Source organism: Emys orbicularis, chromosome 6, assembly GCF_028017835.1.
Source record: "Emys orbicularis isolate rEmyOrb1 chromosome 6, rEmyOrb1.hap1, whole genome shotgun sequence".
Lineage (NCBI taxonomy): Eukaryota > Metazoa > Chordata > Testudines > Emydidae > Emys > Emys orbicularis.
In genome coordinates, this window is record NC_088688.1 from 104,832,831 (window position 1) to 104,851,613 (window position 18,783).

An 18,783-nucleotide genomic window follows, 5' to 3' on the forward strand; every position below is an offset into this window, starting at 1 on the left:
TTGTTAAAACTAAGGGTTTGATCCAGCAGAAAATATCAGTGGTTGTCTAACCCAGGCAAGACCCAGAAAGTAACACATGCTGGCTCTGTAGCACATCAAATGCTTCAGGAGACAGTTCAGATTGTTGCACAGGGCCAACTCCCCCACACACAGTCCAAATTGGAAGACTAGGAAACTTGTGAAGCTGTCCCATCACCAGTAGCCTAGCTGTCCTTCTCCTAGACTCTGCCCTACCAATGGTGGTAGCCACCACCCTGAGAAGAGGAGGCAAAGTCTTTTAAAATAATAGAGAGAAGAAACTCCAACTGACATTGATTTGCTGTGTGGTCCTAGGGATATCACTGAGTCTCAAAATGGCATATACCCATTTATACTGCATTTAAAACTGTTTTTGTAAATCATTTATCAAAGAGGTGCACATGTGTGTGTACACAGGCACCGGCTGTTTAGTTCCCTGATGAGTAACTGCACTTTGATAAAATACTATATTGATTTGGGAAAAACTGCAGCATCCTGAATGAAAACCAACAAATAACCCAACATTTGAAGCACAAAATTAACTATGTTTTGGAACAATTAAATTTCCAAATGGCCCTTCTGTAGCAACAGATTTGCTAGTGTAACACCGACAGACCCTGGTAGTTGGCGGGCGGGATCAAACGTGGGACCTCTGGAGCTTAGTGCATGAGCCTCTCTACTGCATGAGCTAAAAGCCAACTGGCTGTTATCTAAGCCTGTAGAGCAGACTCATTAATTGCTCTCTCTTTAAGTGGTCTCGGTGGCAATAGATGGGATAGAACACCACACCCAGAAGGTGTCTAGGTTACACTGGCACTGTGCTTAATCCTGCTAGCTCTGGGGTTAAGTAGGTTGAGCATCCCAGCCGGTTGCCCTTCACTCCCACTGAAGTCAGTGGGAATCGGGGGAAGGAGGCTCAGCACATCAGATAGGTGCTAACATCTTTCAGGAACAAGACACAACAGAAGACCACCAGTTTTGTGAAGATTTGGGAGAATGCATATGCTCACATCTGCCCCAGGGGAACCAACTGGTTACTTCCTCTTTGACAAACAGTCACTACTGATTTTTTTTCTCTAAGGCAGAAAGGAAGGAAGGGCCCCGTAATTAATTCTTATCCCACATTTCTCTGCTTTTTAAAATTGTTTTTGTAAATCATTTATCAAAGAGGTGCACGTGTGTGTACACAGGCACCGGCTGTTTAGTTCCCTGATGAGTAACTGCACTTTGATAAAATACTATATTGATTTGGGAAAAACTGCAGCATCCTGAATGAAAACCAACAAATAACCTAACATTTGAAGCACAAAATTAACTATGTTTTGGAACAATTAAATTTCCAAATGGCCCTTCTGTAGCAACAGATTGAAATATTTAGGCTTTATTTTACATAGTGCTGAGCTGTCCTTTGAGTCATCAGAACAAAATTAGCCTATATCATTAAAAAAAACCTATTTGGTTTTTGCAATGTATGCCCCTGCAATCTATTTATGTCTGTTATAGATCACAGTAATCTGACCGCCAGGACTGTACTAAGTTTACATCAGCAGTTGTGCTGTTTAATCAGCAGGCATTATTAACTCATCCTTTCCTGCCCATCAGGTAGTTGTCAGTGTACGATGTATGGTCAAGTAAGGATGTCTGCATTCTAATAAAATGCCCAGAGACTTTATGGAATTTGTATGTGTGCATGTGTGTGTTTGTGTTCTTTTTATGTATAATCCAAACCAGGGGTTGCATCACTCTGCACTCTCTTTTGTCTAGTCAAGTTTGATCTGGCATGTTATGATCTAACTCAGTCACCACCATCCCTACCATAAAAGTTCTGAAGGATTTTTCTGCATCATTATCACAGATGCTTTTGCAAGTGCCAAATCCCAAACCATCAAGTTTGATTTCTTAATGGCAAACTGAACATTAAAGCCTTATATTAAGTAACATATAAAGAAGGGGGGGGGGGAGTGAGCCACATCTGGCATATGTAATTTTGACCTTTTTATGTTAATAAAAACAAAAATGGCAAGACTCTTTTGTACAAAACTTTCCTTTCTATAGTTGTAGTGCTTTAATATTCCTAATTATATCTACAATTAGAGAGCTAGGGTGTGAAGGAGACAAATTACTGTTCCTAATTTGTATATGCAGGAAAAATAATTTAAGATGATCATTTAAAATAAAACAATAAGCACAACAGACTAAATAAATAGAGATGCTGAAGGCTTTCAATTGTATAGTATAAAACAGAATTAGAGGCTGATTCCTTTAATACTTTTTCGTTCCTTGGAGGAAGGAATGCATGGCGTTTCAGCCCCACGGATTATTCTCCCAGTCGATTTTTGGCCTCAACTTCCCATAGTTTCAAAGGTCCCGAGAGTGGGGCCAACTGTCTTTCTGACAGATGAGAGCTCCCTCTGGTGCCTGTCAATGTCACTTCTTAATCAGCCAAGGGAATCACCAAAAAATGAGAGGAGGCACCTTACTGACCAGGGACCAAGCACAAATCTTTGTAGTGGTGTCAGCCTCTGCTCACCAGGAACAAGGGATCAAGCATGATCACTGGGGCGACTATTAAAACAGACTCTTTATAAAGTGTCTTTGAACCTAAGTTTTCTACAAGTCTAAAATAAAAAGCTATCAGATTCAGGTGACGGCTTGACTCTCAGTAACGTCCCCAAGAAAAGAACCAGCATGCAAATGAATGGAATGGAATGGAATGGAATGGGGGAGAGGGAGAAACAGATAACTGCAATGAACAATCTACATTATACACACACACAAATTATAGCAGGCCAGGCAAGTTCCCCCTCCCCCAATTACATTACTGAAATAGGCCCCCCCCCCCCTTTTTTTTTTTTGGTTACTATGGACTTCATGAAGAAAAGCAAAAAAATATTTTTGAGGGAGAATGCACCCTTATCACCCACCTAATTTTGTTTGACTCCTGCCAGGCCCATTCCCCACACCTTAATAGCTCAACTTCCTCTCCCGAGCAGCTTCTCTCTTATTCATAGAATCATAGAACTGGAAGGGACCTCGAGAGGTCATCTAGTCCAGTCCCCTGCATTCAAGGCAGGACTAAGTATTATCTAGACCATCCCTGACAGGTGTTTGTCCAACCTGCTCTTAAGAAATCTCCAATGATGGAGATTCCACCACCTCCCTAGGCAATTTTTTCCAGTGCTTAACCACTCTGACAGTTAGGAAGTTTTTCCTAATGTCCAACCTAAACCTCCGTTGCTGCAATTTAAGCCCATTGCTTCTTGTCCTATCCTCAGAGGTTAAGAAAAACAATTTTTCTTCCCCCTTCTTGTAACAACCTTTTACATACTTGAAAACTGTTATGTCCCTCCCATCCCCCGCCCAGTCTTCTCTTCTCCAGAACAAACAAACCCAATTTTTTCAATCTTCCCTCATAGGTCATGTTTTCTAGACCTTTAATCATTTTTGTTGCTCTTCTCTGGATTTTCTCCAATTTGTCCACATCTTTCCTGAAATGTGGCACCCAGAATTGGACACAATACTCCAGTTGAGGCCTAATCAGCATGCAGTAGAGCAGAAGAATTACTTCTCGTGTATTGCTTACAATACTCCTGCTAATACATCCCAAATGATGTTTGCTTTTTTGCAACAGCATTACACTGTTGATTCATATTTAGCCTGTGATCCACTATGACCCCCAGATCCCTTTCCACAGCACTCCTTCCTAGGCAGTCATTTCCCATTTTGTATGTGTGCAACTGATTGTTCCTTCCTAAGTGGAGTACTTTGCATTTGTCCTTATTGAATTTCATCCTATTTACTTCAGACCATTTCTCCAGTTTGTCTAGATCATTTTGAATTTTAATCCTATCCTCCAAAGCACTTGCAACCCCTCCCAGCTTGGTATCGTCCGCAACGTTATAAGTGTACTCTCTATGACATTATCTAAATCATTGATGAAGATATTGAATAGAACCGGACCCAGAACTGATCCCAGTGGGACCCCACTTGTTATGCCCTTCCAGCATGACTGTGAACCACTGATAACTACTCTCTGGGAATGATTTTCCAACCAGTTATGCACCCACCTTATAGTAGCTCCATCTAGGTTGTATTTCCCTAGTTTGTTTATGAGAAGGTCACGTGAGACCGTATCAAAAGCCTTACTAAAGTCAAGATATACCACATCTACTGTTTCCCCCTATCCACAAGGCTTGTTACCCTGTCAAAGAAAGCTATCAGGTTGGTCTGACACAATTTGTTCTTGACAAATCCACACTGATTGTTATTTATCACCTTATTATCTTCTAGGTGTTTGCAAATTGATTGCTTAATTATTTGCTCCATTATCTTTCCGGGTACAGAAGTTAAGCTGACTGGTCTGTAATTCCCCGGGTTGTCCTTATTTCCCTTTTTATAGATGGGCACTATATTTGCCCTTTTCCAGGCTTCTGGAACGCCTCCCATCTTCCATGACTTTTCAAAGATAATTGCTAATGGCTCAGCTATCTCTCAGATATTGAGTCTCTCTGCTCACTTCCCAGCCATCTAGGGTATGTCTGCATTGCAATGTAAGCCCAGGGTTAGCAGAACTCAAGTTAGCAGAGCCTGGGTTTGTTAACCTAAGACTTGAGCGTCTACACTAATTTGTAACCCCAGGTCAGGAATGCTTGTATCCTGGGTCCAAACCTACGTCTCCAGCATCTACACTGCATAATATGGGCTCAAGTCCCACCACCCATATCCCAGTCATCTTAGCACCCTCCCAAAATGTGGCTTCTCAAGCCAGAGGAAACACATAGTGGGGCATGTGGGGCTATATGCCTTCCAGATTGCATGGTCATATGGTGTGGCTGGGTCCCCTTCCTGTGGGGCAGCTGAGGCAGCGAGCTGTGAGCTATGCCGGGCAGGGAGAGGCAGAGGCAGGAGGAACAGTTGGAAGCTGAAGGGAGGGGGGAAAGGTCATGACTCGAGCTGTTCCAGGGTTGTGTCCCCACCCCCTCACTATCAGCAGGCATGCGTCATCTCTGGATTTGTTCATGTTGCACTGTGGGAAAACTTGACTGTCCACCAAACTTGACTGTCCAGAGGACAAAAAAGTCGGCCGGTGGGATGGTGCGATACTTTTGGCAGACTTTCAGAACATGAGTCCAGTGTGGTTGAGTCTACACTGCATGGTCGTGGCTTAACTCAGGCTTGGACCCCACACACCCCATGAAGTCCTGGGACTCTAAGTCTGAGTCCTGCATTAGCGTGATGTGTGTGTAGATGAAAAGGGGGTTAGGTTGGAGCCTGAGTTAGAACCCTGGACTTTCACTGCAGTGTAGACTTACCCCTAGAGGTTTTCATATCTGATGGAGCTGGCTGGTCTGTTTTGTTCCTCTATGATTGGAGCCAGTCAGTCATTCAGCTACTCTCCCTCTCAGGGTATGTCTACACTGCAAGTAAAAACCATGGCTGGTCCATGCCAGCTGACTCATGGGCTGTGGGGCAGTTTTAGGGTTAGGCTGGAGCCCAGGCTCTAGGACCCTGTGAGGCCCAGAAGTCTACACAGTAATTAACACAGCCCCATAGCCCGAGTCCCACAAGCCTGAGTCAGCTGGCACGGGCCAGCCATGGGTGTCTTAACTCCAGTGTAGACATACCCCCAGTCTACTTAGCTCTTTCCTCCTCTCCAAGAGCCCTATTTCTCCCAGCAACCAAAGCTGTAGCAACCACTGGCTCCCCACACTGCCCGGCCACCAACTGCTTCTGATGGAGGATGAAAAGGCTGAAGTGGGAATTAAGTGGAGCATAGGCCCAGTGCTGGCCACTGCATAGGGGTGAGGAGTTTCACACATTATGGACACTAAAAACAACAACATGGAACTGTCAGGACAACTCCAGGCTTTTCCTCCTACATTTCTAGAGACCAGGATTCTTTAAAAACAGAATTGGAGTTTGCATTCAATTCTCCTGACTATTCATACATTCTATTACCAAAATGTGGAAGCAGATGATGGGTGGCTGGACAGCACGGTCTATGGACTCCAATTTATCACTCACTATTACTAAGTAAAAGAAACCAAAACAATTATTTCAGTACAACTCCTGTAGGATTTGCATGCAGTTGCTTCCTGCAATTCAGAGCAATCAGTACTTAACAGTAAATAAGCCCAAATGTCAGCCCTCCTTTGGTTTCTCACTTCTGGTTAGCAACTTTTCAGCCAGTGGGAATGTAATGTTTGCATACCTGGGATTATAACAAGTTTGCTAACTTGACTTTTCTAAATGAAAACATTTTCAGCCAATCTAATAGAGATTCTAGGAGTGTTTCAAGAGACAAGCCCCTGAACTAGAGCCCTTTTTATTACATTTTCACTTAGCTCTGTTTGCACAAAAACTGCTTTTCCAGGAAAGTAAATCAGGGCACTCAAGTGAGGACACCCCTTTGTGAGTAAAGCTGGCTGCCGCCATTCTAGGGCCTTTAATTGGCTTTTCAGAGATACATTAGCTCTGCACATTGCAGGCAAAACACTCAGCACTCTCGTGGACAGGAAAGGTTGCGGGCACGCCTGGTTTAGTGTGGAGATGCCTGCATTTGTATATTCTGCCTTCTGCAAAGTTAGTCTTAGGGTAAGCCTAACAAAGAGAAAATCTAGCAACTAAAAATTAAAAAAAAAAGGGGGGACTAATTAAATAGCAAAGAATAATGGGGCAGGGTTTGTTGTGTTTGAGGATAGCTGTTGGCTAAATACACGTTCCTCTAGTCTGCTCTTACTTTTACTGTGAGTAAAAACTGAAATTGTCTACATATTTAAATAATGAAGTGTGAGAAGGATTTTATTCCTGCTTTAAGGGCCTGATCTAAAGCCAATGAAATCCTTGGAAAGATTCCCACTGACTTCAAAGGGCTTTGGTTCAGTCCTATATGCAAATTTCTATGCAACCTTAATGAGAAATATGCTAAAGTGCCTCCATAATTTTCTTATGTGAAAAAAAGAGGACAGAACCTGTCTTTGCTTTTTGTGTATTGTGCAGCACCAAGTACTTTATCAGCATTTATCAAATATCTCCTTATCTTGTTCGTTTCTTATTCTGCACTCAACAATTCCCTTTTTCATACTGCAACACAGGAACATTGTTAGTCAAATTTGGCCAAAAATTTACCAGCAGGTTTTGTGAAGATAAGTCTTTACATAACTTAAGACCAATAGAAATGTTTCCCTGCATTTATTTATTTTTAATTCCAAATGAATGCGTTATAAATAGAAAACAAAGCCATAACTTTACGGAGCCCATACATAGTGGCCTGGTGCTAGGGAAAACCTGAAAGCGTTATGGACTAGAGACACAAGATACCTTCCATTGAAATCAATGGCAAAATTTCTATTAAGGTCAATGGCAAGCAGGAGCAGACTATAGAAGCTAAGCATTTGCAAATAATACCACTTAGCTCTTATATGGCATTTTTCATCCATGGTTCTTAAAGTGCTTTATAAAAGGAAGGGAAGATTTATTATTTCCATTCTACAGATGAGGAAATGGAGGAATGGAGAGGTGAAGGGACTTGCCCAAAGTCACACAACAGAGCAGTGACAGAGCCTGGAACACAATCCAGCTCTTCTGATGCTCATTTCAGTGCCCTGGACCATGTTGCTTCCAGCTATTATATTTCAATCATCCAAGCTGAATGAAATTCCCAACCACCAGTAAATAATGAAAAGTAAATTAAATCGAAGATTATTTTGGCTTTTATAAGTGAGGGTGTAATTTGTAAAACAGGAAAGGATTTTTTTAAATATATAAAACATTTTTAATTGAAAAAAAAGTCTTTTGAGTTGGGATATATACAATCAGTGCTGTGGGGTGACATTTAGGGGGTTGAACTGCTCTCTTTAAACTATTCCCGCCTTTGACCAGGAAGATACAACTTCAGCTTGTTTTCCTTTGGCTCTTTGTTCACCAGACACTTTTGGTTGCGGGGTCTGGACTGGATTAGGGGCCGCTACCATGCTGAGAGAGACAGAGGACAGTACTCTAGTGCAGTGCTTCAATCCAATCCAATCACCTATCACATTTTCCAATACAGCATTCATACTTCCAGCTGCCACAAGGTCATCAGCATTAGCTTAAATCAAACATCCTCTGGCTCTAGGTCCCATGATGAAAAATTTATGGAGTCCTGGACATGGTACAAGTTTTACAGCTTTATGGATGAAATTCTTCAGGTCTCTCTGACCTACTGAAAAAAGGTTTTATTTTATTGTAATCCCCAAATGTTCAGTTTTGTGTGTGCGTTTTTCCTACAGAATGTGTGCATTGCTTCCAGCAATGTGTTTTGTATTACCTGGAAGAACAGAAAAGCACTAATGGGAAGAAACAACTCGATTCTTATTGCCAGTGCAACACAAAACAGAACCTCCAAACAATACAATGGCTTCTCGACCAAAGCCATCCTGCTTACCTTGGGGTCTTGGAGCCTAGTTCTCTACTCTATTACACCCATTTTACACTTTCAGTGGGGCTAAACTGGTATAAAAAACAGCATAATGGAGTGAAAACTCGGGCCCTCAGTCTTTTTTTTTTTTTCATGTCACAAGCTAAGTAAGCTGCTTGGCTTTCAGTTTATACCTATCCCAGACAGCATCCATGGAAAGTAATCTGCCTTCTCTTGCCATTAGTCCAGCTTTTGTGTGTAAGACACACATGGAATGTGTGTTCCTCTCCATAAACTCAGTCTCCTTCCCAAAGAACTTCCAGTGAAACTTTTATAATCTATTTATCAAGAAATTCAGAGAGGGTGCAGGAAATAGCCTTCTCTAAGCCCTAGATATAAACATTTCCTGGCAAAGGATGCTGTCTAGGAAAGATCCCTGTGGTCTTTCTGCTGCACCAACCTGGTTTCACTTTGGGCTTTTGTTTTTACAAAAGCATGTTTGGGCCACCTCACCTTGACTGTGAAGTCTGCACTGAGAGGCCCAGATATTCTCAGTATCTCCTTGTCCGGAAACTTCTGGAAGTCGACGCTAGAATTGTCCACCAGGAAGGAGCCTGTGGAGCTGAGGCTGTTTTCGCCCTTCACACCTTGTAGAGTCTTGGTTTCCAAATCTGACAACCACAAAAAAGATTATCCAGAGCAGGAAAGCACGCGACAGTGACAAAATAATACCACCATGGGGATGGAGTGTAATAAATAGTAAAGGAAAACCAGGCCCAAATTAACCAACGTTGCACTCAGTGCCTCTCGGGGGGCGAGGGGGCAACCACCAGATTTGTGTGGCTGGCATTGGAACTGAGCAAAACTGATTGGCGTTGCGGCCTTGTACAAAGGGTCACAGAGCCACTCAGGTTTGGCCTGGATGCCCCTCCATCATGACAGGGAAGGGGGGGGGGGCATGGGATTGGTCAGGACAAATTTGAGTGAGTGGCATTGTGCCAAGTGATCCAAATCCAAATCTCAACCTAGTGACTTCATCTGTGCCCCACTATCCCAAATCTTCGTTGAGGCAACATCTCATTCCAAAATAAAAAAAGATCTTGGATTGACCTTTTCTCTCTTCTAAAAATTTCCTCTCTTGGCTGCCATACAGCTTAATTCTATTGCAAACGTTTGCTAGGTTGGGAAAGAGCATGTACGCTGGGAGAGAAGGCAGGAGCAAGGGAAGAGAGAAAGTAATTTACAGGGAAAGGAATAACAACTACACTAGAGCAGGCCAGGAATACCCGACGGTCCACTTAAAAATTATGCATGTCAGAGGATTTGAACTTTTAAGAAAATGTTATGTATTTTTTGTTCTAGTTTATAACCTGTAATTTGCTGGTCATTATTCACAGCTCTAAATCTAAACAGCTATAAAAAGATTATTAAGTAACTACTGCTGTCTCAACACAAATAGCAGATCATATACTGGGCTTTCCAAACACCCTTTCCATTGTACCAGGATGCAAGCACTTTGGCATGATTGCCTGTGCATTTCAGCTCTGTGCTATTACTGGTGCTCTGTTAACGTTGACATATGGCTTGCTGTCGCTTACTGGGGTCTACGCTGTCAGAAAGTTGTATCCAAACTTAAGGGGAAAAAACCACTACAGTATTTTGTAATTGCCCCAAATGCTACATCTTACCAGTTACACCACTTTGAGTGTTTGGGGCTATTGTTAGAGAATACTGTAGCATTTTCTTCTATAAAAGCATGGGCAGCATACTCAGCTCACTTCCGTTTTGATCTATCTTCAGTGCCACTGCTGAAAAGGAGGCAGCAGGTGGCTGGCTACTGCATGGGTATGAGTACAAAGAGCTTTACTGCCCTGCCTTGTGTCCTTGCCCACAGACCAGTCAAAGCTGTGTTCTCTTGAGTGCAGAGAATGTTCTCTGCTTGCATGCTCTGGGGTACATGGCACTCCAAAAGGTACAGGGAGGAAGCAGGGCCATCGTCCCCTCTCCCGCTCCCTCCACACCAGCTGCAGATGTTGCAACCATGAAAGGGTTAGTCTAATAGTCAGTGGGCTCATCCCCGCTGGGCAGGGTGACTCCTTAACTGCACAATTTGGCTCTACACATGTGTTCTGGAACAGCCTTCCGAGGGAAACACTGGGGGCGAAAGACCTCTCTGGCTTTAAGATTAGGCTTGATAAGTTTATGGAGGGGATGGTTTGATGGGATAACGTGATTTTAGTCAATAGGTCAATAACGTGCCATCGCTGGTAATTAGTATCAATGGTCAATGTGGGTCTGGCTGGAGAATCTTGCCCGCATGCTCGGGGTTCTGCTGATCACCATATTTGGGGTCGGGAAGGAATTTTCCTCCAGGGTAGATTGGCAAAGGCCCTAGAGGTTTTTCGCCTTCCTCCGCAGCATGGGGCAGGGGTCGCTTGCTGGAGGATTCTCTGCGACTTGAAGTCTTTAAATCATGATTTGGGGACTTCAACTGCTGAGTCAAGGGAGAGAATTATTCCAGGAGTGGGTGGGTCAGCTTTTGTGGCCTGCATCATGCAGGAGGTCAGACTAGATGATCATAATGGTCCCTTCTTACCTTAAAGTCTATGAGTATCTTTTCTATTCTTCTCACCGTAGATGAATGGGGGGGGGGGGTATGTGGGATAAAAAGAGCAAGAGATTTGCATACGAACAGAAGCATGTGCTAAACTCATGAGCAGTTTGATGACAGAGCTCAGCAGCAGGGAAGCTTGTCCTCTAACCTCCTCAGTATCTCTGCAGTCAGTGGGATTTTTTTTTTTTTTTTTTTTTAAAACAGAAGTGCTTGTCATCGAACGAGTCAGCCAAAAAATGAACACATAGAAATGGTTGAAAAATTGTGGCGGGACAGAAAGATTCTGAGCCTCTGGCCACATTCTACTCTCAGATGCATGTGCAAGTCCACTGATTTCACTGGGATTGTCCAGAGCACCTGAAGGCAGGATTCTGTCCCGTGTTGAAATCAGTGATTTGAGAGAAAGAAACCAGACATTCCTGTTGTAAATAAAACACCAGAGGATGCCAAGGCTCTTATAAAGCAACACCACGCTGGCTTTTCCTACTTACGTAAGTGATCAGGTCCTTTCAACACTAGACGAACATGCCTACTTCCATAGGGAACAGCGACAACAGTATCTTCCGCTGCAGAGAAATGCAAAAATGCATGGAGTCAGTAAGCAAAGGAAGCCTTCCTGTCTCCAACCAAGCATTGAAAGAGCTGTTCACAGGAAAATTAAAAGCCAAGCTTTTGGTACCATAACCCTTCCACCCACACCCCCCTCCCCAAAGTCCTGACAAAAGGCAAAGGTCAGCAGTCATCTTAAAGGGATGTTCACATTCTGACCTACTGATTTTATTTATACTCCACTATTACCCAAGTGTCTAAAGAGGGACTGACAGTTTTTTATTTCACCTGGCCTCCAATTAAAACAAAGCATATCTTACTCTTCCAAATTATTTTGGCATGTATATTTGTGCTGAATTAGGGAAGTATAAAAATATTCAAATGTTCAAAGGGAAAAGTTAACACTGAACTCTAGAACTCCCTGTTCGTTCACATGCCACATGATCCTCTCCCAGCTGAACCCCCAAAACCCTTTCCCTTCCACATGCCTTAGCATGCCATGTGATCTCCCAGCTAAACTCTGCAACGCCTGTCTCACAGCACACCCTACTAAGGCACGCCCCTATTGTGGTGGTATAATTGTGTTTTCCTTTCCATACCATCCCCCAAAAGCCATGGTAGTACACGGGCCCATTAGACCTGCAGCATAAACAGGCTCTTGGGGCCTGATTCTGCACCATTGAAGTCATTGGGAGCTTTGCCACGGACTTCAATGGAAGCCAGTTTGCGCCCTTAAGGAGTCCAAGGCAGTAGTCACTAACCTGCTCTCTCCTGCAGTTTACATGCTACTGTTAGACCAATGATGCTAAAGAACCAACTATCTCAATAGCATCTTGGTGCTCTGTGGGGGTACAGGAGGGGAGAGTGTTGTGACTCCAGAGAGCAGATTCCTCACCTCCTTCTAATCAGCTGCTAAGCCAGGCAGACAGGAGAGTGCTCAGCTACACTCAGCCTCAGGCTGTTCCCTCCTCCTCTCTCTGCTTCCTGTCTCCCTCCCTCCTCTCGAACTCCATGCTGACAATTGGGGGCAGGAATCAAAACAGTGTTGTCCCCCTCAAAGCTGCAATTTGCACGGGAATGCAACCCCCATAAAATTATTCCCAGGTTGAATCATGTGACTCCCTTCGACTAGAAGCTGTGAGGCCCTGCTTTGAAAGCAGCAGGGTGCTATTTTGGCACGTGAAAGCAACACAGCCAGTAAGAGGCTAGCTTTCATCTGAAGATCTGAACTGTCACCGGGACTTTCTGAACAGTGGTCAGACATGGGCAAGGAAAATAAAAAGTTTTACAGTACTCAGGCCCAACCCTGGATCCTAGAACGATGAGCATTTCTATTAAAAACAACCGATTGTGAAATAGTTAACAAGGTCAACATTTTAATTGTCATTATTGTGGTTCACCCTGTTGTGATGACTAGGGCAATTCAAACATCTCTTAGAACTATTCTTTCTGTCTGCAGGCTCAGGAAGATGACATGTGCTCTGTTCTCTCTTCTGTTTTATTCATAACAACAGCCAAAAAGTTATCCACTGTATGACACTGCCTCACAATGATTTTCCATAAAGGAAAGCTTTGGGTTCTTCGTGGATATATTTAAAATGTTGCAGACAGTGGGGAAAAGGTTGATGGAGCCTTTAAAACTACATCTATGAACATTTTTAGTACAAATGTATGTTCATAAAAGTTAATGGACTGAGAGTGCTGAAAATAGAAAGTCTCTGTTTACCCATAGGTCACGGAAAGTGCAAGCAAAGACAAACTCTCCATTTTAGCCCTCAGTGTGCTCAACTCTGCCTCGAAAGGGCTCCCCCCTCCATGATTCCCCACCCTTACTCTTTTGCAAAAAGTGATTCAGGGTCCACACTACTCTATGACCCTCTGATGACCAGATATTAGCACCTCTGTCAAATTCAGTGTATAGTTATGGAGTCTGTTTATAAGCCAAGTTAAAGTCTTGTAACTCAGTTCACCGAGTCATGTCACCGTCTAGACTTGTAGGTGTAAGACCAGTTCAGTATTTACAATATTTTCTATCTAGCTGCCCGATCAATAGGCCATAAATCTCATCTGGTCCAGACACTACAAAACTGTTCCCTTTTTTGGCCCGGTGCAGCTTTCATAGCATGAGTGAAACCCTGAATAGAAGATACAGCTTTCATTTATGATTGGTTGGAATATCACTAAAGAAAGCTTTCTTCCTAGGGAAAATATTTGGGAGCCATTAAGTCCATAATCAACTTAGGACTGTCAGTGCTGGGAAAAAGTTCAGCAAGCTTCCCTGCTGATGTCCTAAAGGATCTTTTATCAGCTGATGCCAGTTTGTTTTTGTGGAACAGTGGCCAAATAAGAGCTGACGGTATGTGTACGTGCATGGCAAGGAGAGGTGGAGTAGGAGGAGTGGGAAGCCGGAGGAGGAAAAGATAGGGATTCTTTTATACAGTAATGATAGTAAGTTCATTCAATAAAAATTTGATTATCCAAACCCTGGTTAACTAGAACACTTTCTTATCCAAGGTTTGGGTATGTCCCTAGGGGTTTGCTGAAACTATTGTCCAAAAGATCTCCCAAATACTCTAAGACCAGATCCTAGAAGCAGGACAAGTCTGAGCTGGGGTCCAACAGTACTGGACTGATCTCTTCTGCAGCACAATTGTGCAGAACCCTTAGGCTCTGCAGGGCTAAAGCTCCAGTCTCGGGGAGCTCCTACACTTTGCAGAATAGAAGTTGCAAAGCCAGCTAGACTTGGTGAAGCCGGCTAGTGTCTATAATTGGGAGAGCAGCCCAGAGGATTTGAAGACTGTGTTCAGGGTTTCCTGACGCTAATTAGAGAAAATTATCCCAGCAGATTTTGAAAACTATTACCCTAACCCAAAATAATCCAAGGCTTCAGGTGTCCTCTGAGACCTTTAGAAAATTGAAGTTAAAACAGTCAACTGTGTTCTGTAATGTATCCTGCAAGTGTTTGTGTCTGGTATCATTCATGATAGCAAACACAAATTTCTTTCATTTTTACACATAGGTTCTTGTTCAATTATTTGACCAGCTATAGATTCTTACCTGTTTCACTGTGTATTAACAGATTTCCCTGTTACCCTTGTGACAATAATGTTTAAGGAACCCAGTAACATAAGTATCTTTTCTTGCATGAGGTTCATGACTATGACATATAGTTTCCCTGCTTATCCAGTTTTCTGAGTGGGTTTCAGAAAACAGAATATAGTGTCACGTTTCCAAAAATGTTAATATTCCCTTTACAAATGTTATATTTAAAAAAATCACTAGACCTCCCCATCTGTATTAGAAATCTTATTGTTCAGTAGCTCACACTGACAGGGTTCCCTTTGTTTTATGAGTTTTGTGCTGAAGAAAATAGAGAAAATTGTCCCAGCAGATTTTGAAAACTGATTAGTGTCAGGATACCTTGAACACAGTCTTCAAATTAAAGACCTACTAATGTGCCATGGAACAATTGGAAAATCTTATTGTTTAAAGACCACTCAGCTTATATCGCATAACTTCTTTGCATTCTTTCTCTCTCCATTTTATTACTAGGGATATAATTCACCTGCTCTTGTTGCTTATTCTCCATGTGAAATCATAGCACGCTCTTTGTGAACTAGCATCTCTCCAGGGGATTCCTTATTATCATAGCACATCCTGGAAAGTCTCAGCTTATGTAAAGCAGCAGCAAGACAGTAGGGCCATTTCTTGGGGTTTATGAGGAGGAGAAGGGAAGTGGACACATTCCTCCCTCATCCCCAAGAAGAGACATGGTGGGAGTGGGAGAACACCTGGTGACTGAACCCTCAGACAAACAATATGGAGAGAAGAGGGTCTACTGGCTGCCCTATGAAGCTGAATGGAGAGAGGGTGGGGAAGAACATGAGGCCTCTGGCTCCTTCCTCAGAAGATACATAAAGGTATTGTGAAGAGGGAGCCCTGGCCTGATGGGTGGAGGGAGACAGAGGAATTGTGGAGGGGATACAAAAGTCCATGATCCACCCAAGTCTTGATGTTTCAAGAGCATGCATAGAAATCCAAAGTCAGATCAATTCTCCTGGCTTTGGGTTTTGATGCAAAAAGTCTGTGCAGTCCTACCAACGATACTCATGCTTAAGGGCAGGATCAGAAAAATAATTAACCCCCCATTGTCTAGTAGCATTGTATGGGGATGGTGGAGCTGTAACTACATTTGAAGTATGTGAGAAAGACAAGGTATATAAAGTAATATCTTTTATTGGACCAACCTCTGTTGGTGAAAGGTACAAGCATTCCAACTACACTTCTACCCTGATATAACGTGACCCGATAAAACATGAATTCATATATAACGCGGTAAAGCAGTGCTCGGGGGGGGGGGGGGGGGCTGCGCACTCCGGCGGATCAAACCAAGTTCGATATAACACGGTTTCACCTATAACGCAGTAAGATTTTTTGGCTCCTGAGGACAGCGTTATATCGAGGTAGAGGTGTATACAAAATTCTTCTTCAGGACCTGAAGAACGAATGCGCTCTTTTGTACCAAAATCTTTTAATTATCTTAATGGGCAAAAAAGGGCATCAGCACAGCTGTTTCTCCTGTAGAAAAATGCAGGGGGGGAAATCAAGGACACATCTTTTCCTACCCTGCTGCATTTCAATTGCTGATGCCTTTGGCACAGATATACCGTCCCTATAAATACTGAGGAAGTCATTTCTGTAGCAAATGCTAACTGCTTTTAAGCTCTGTGAACGTCTTCCCTTTCTGGCATTATCCTTCCTCCACCTATCTGCATGGTATAAACAGTGTGGAGAACAGAGCTAGATACAAGCACCAAGAGAAAATGAATTCAGTGTGATGAGCACAACAGCACGTTTGGGATGGTTTTGAGAAAATAAACCATTTCCAGCAACTCTTGGCACACTAGAAAAAAGCCACTGCCCAATTCCTCCAGCACAGCCTGAGAAATGCATGTTTGTAAATGTTCCAACGAACATCAAGGGTAATAAAATCATACACATGCCCAGGGGACACCTACGATGACTTCTAGCCACCTGCTTCACATATGCTCCTACTGATTCTTCCTATCTCACATAACAACATGGTTCAAAAGTCTCTTATTGCTGCCCTCAGAGCTTTTCCTGGGGGGGACACAGGAAAGAAGCATGAGAAAAGAAACGTGTCCTTCCTGGGTCAAGCAATTCTTTTTAAAGAAAAGGCCTGAGATTAAACTGGCCACTACTCAAAAGTCACCACCCATCCCAGAGAACGGACTAAGCCCTGATCCTGTGAACACTTAAGTACATGCATATATTTTACTCTTGGAATTAGTCCTACTAACTAGAGTGGGCTATTCAGATGAGGAAAGTTATCCGTGTGCTTAACTGCTTACAGGATCAAGGTCTAAGGGCCCAATTCTGCCTTCAGACAGGCATGCATGACCTGCACTGGGTGAAATTTTTGGTCAAATAGTAAATTTGTTGAAAAACAGAGTTTTGGGGCCACTGAAAATATTTGCAAATGTTGGTTAAATCAATTATTCCCTCAGTTCTATGCAGGACTCCAGTTGTTCCTCTGGAAGTTACACAGGTATATCTGAGAGGGCTCTAACAAAATTTCTTAACCTGGTTTTTCTTGTCAGATGTTTGATGCGTGCTGAATGATATGGAGGGAGGTTACCTGGTACCTCGCCACCATGTACGTGTTTCTGCCTGTTGTTTCTTGTCTTATACTTAATTGCAAGCTCTTTGGATCAGGGACTGCATTTTAGTTATGTGTTTGTACAGTGTCAACAGTGCCCCGATGCTTGATGGGGGCCGTTAGGTATTACTACAGTACAAATAAATGATGATAAAAATGAGCTATTCATAAAATACATTTGTAAAGACATTCAGAAGTGATTTCAAGTCTGAGGACTGCGCAATCTGCTCATGAACATTTCAGAGGCGAGATTCTACTCCTTGCTTTGCTATGAATTATTCCCTCAGCTCTGCCATATGCAGTCCTACCTCAACAATGCCAACTCCTTCCACAGATGATTCCTTCCTGTCCTCCGTACAACAGAAGGTCTCGGCCATCTCCCTCCCACCTCAACTAGCACATTAAGCTGCAGAAGGTCACTGTGCTAATGAGTGGTGTGTGCTGTGCTCCCTGCTCAACAAGTTATTCTCTGACAGAGCAAAGATGATTCTGTAAACAAACACCTCTCATTGTTCCCCACAGAAACCAAATGCAAATATAAACAGCAAGGTATCCAACAGGAATCCACAAATGTACATACACACTCTCACAGGAAATTAGTGTTATTTGAAACGTTTAGATCATGTACCATGCAGCATTAAAAAAAAAGAATTATAAAAATATAGATCTGGCTCATGTAACTCCAATGGAACTCACTGAAAGAGTAAAGCACGTGCAGGTATTGTAGGAAAAAGCATGAGCTCCCTTAGGGTTAGACTCAACTTGTAGCATAAAGAGCAGCATAGCTACACCATCCCAAGAGGAGCTCTGGTGTAGAAATGTGCCCCAGAAAGACATGACAATTCCTCCCCTGCTCCCCCGGTACTGGTGGAGTAGCAGAAGTTACTTCTTCACCCCTATTCAGGATGCAACACACTCCAGGCTATGTGCCCAACCAGCTAACCTGAGTAGTGAGTGGAGTGGATGAAGCCAACCTTCTTCCCATTCCCTACACACTATCTTGAAAGGGGGAGTAACGGGCAAGAAGTCCCTGCTTTCCCACTCTCTTCCCTCTGCAGACAGCACCACAATCTGAGCAGTTCTTACTTACTTAGCCAAGAAGGGGTTATTGAGGATGGGGAGGACATGGCCTGACTCTACCTTACTCCCCTGCATGGCTTAATAAGGCCTGGGGACAATCTAGCTCTTAAGAAGCTTGTGTACTTCACTAAGAGGAGGAAAGTTGGCATTTTACCCGCCTACTTGTCCCTCTGACACCTCATCACCACTTTCAGTTTGGAGGGCTTGTTCTACCCTTTGAGGTTAAAGTCAACAGCTTACGTTTATTTGCTGAGAGCTGGGATTTATACTGGCCTCGAACCAGCCGGCAGGTGGACCCATCGCCATTGCAGACCCCACAGTTATCTTCCTTGACAGTGCTTCCCAGCTGGTGATCACAGCCAACGATCTGACAAGAAAGAAAGATGTGCAGTTCAAACTGAGCACCTACTGACTGCTGGATACATCTCTGCAACTAATTACCGC

The 18,783-nt window shown here is 43.2% G+C and overlaps 1 protein-coding gene across 2 annotated transcripts in view; it reads right to left on the reverse strand.

Annotated features, from left to right (window-relative positions):
* The window catches only part of ADAMTSL1 (ADAMTS like 1), a 688,426-nt gene that overhangs the window by 161,247 nt on the left and 508,396 nt on the right, over window positions 1-18,783 (reverse strand). For both annotated transcript variants that reach the window (XM_065406494.1, XM_065406493.1), the window contains 3 exons: window positions 18,580-18,706; window positions 11,522-11,596; window positions 8,930-9,087 (listed from right to left, as the gene is read on the reverse strand). In XM_065406494.1, the coding sequence (XP_065262566.1) occupies window positions 8,930-9,087; window positions 11,522-11,596; window positions 18,580-18,706 (360 nt within the window). The remainder of the gene's footprint in view (window positions 1-8,929; window positions 9,088-11,521; window positions 11,597-18,579; window positions 18,707-18,783) is intronic.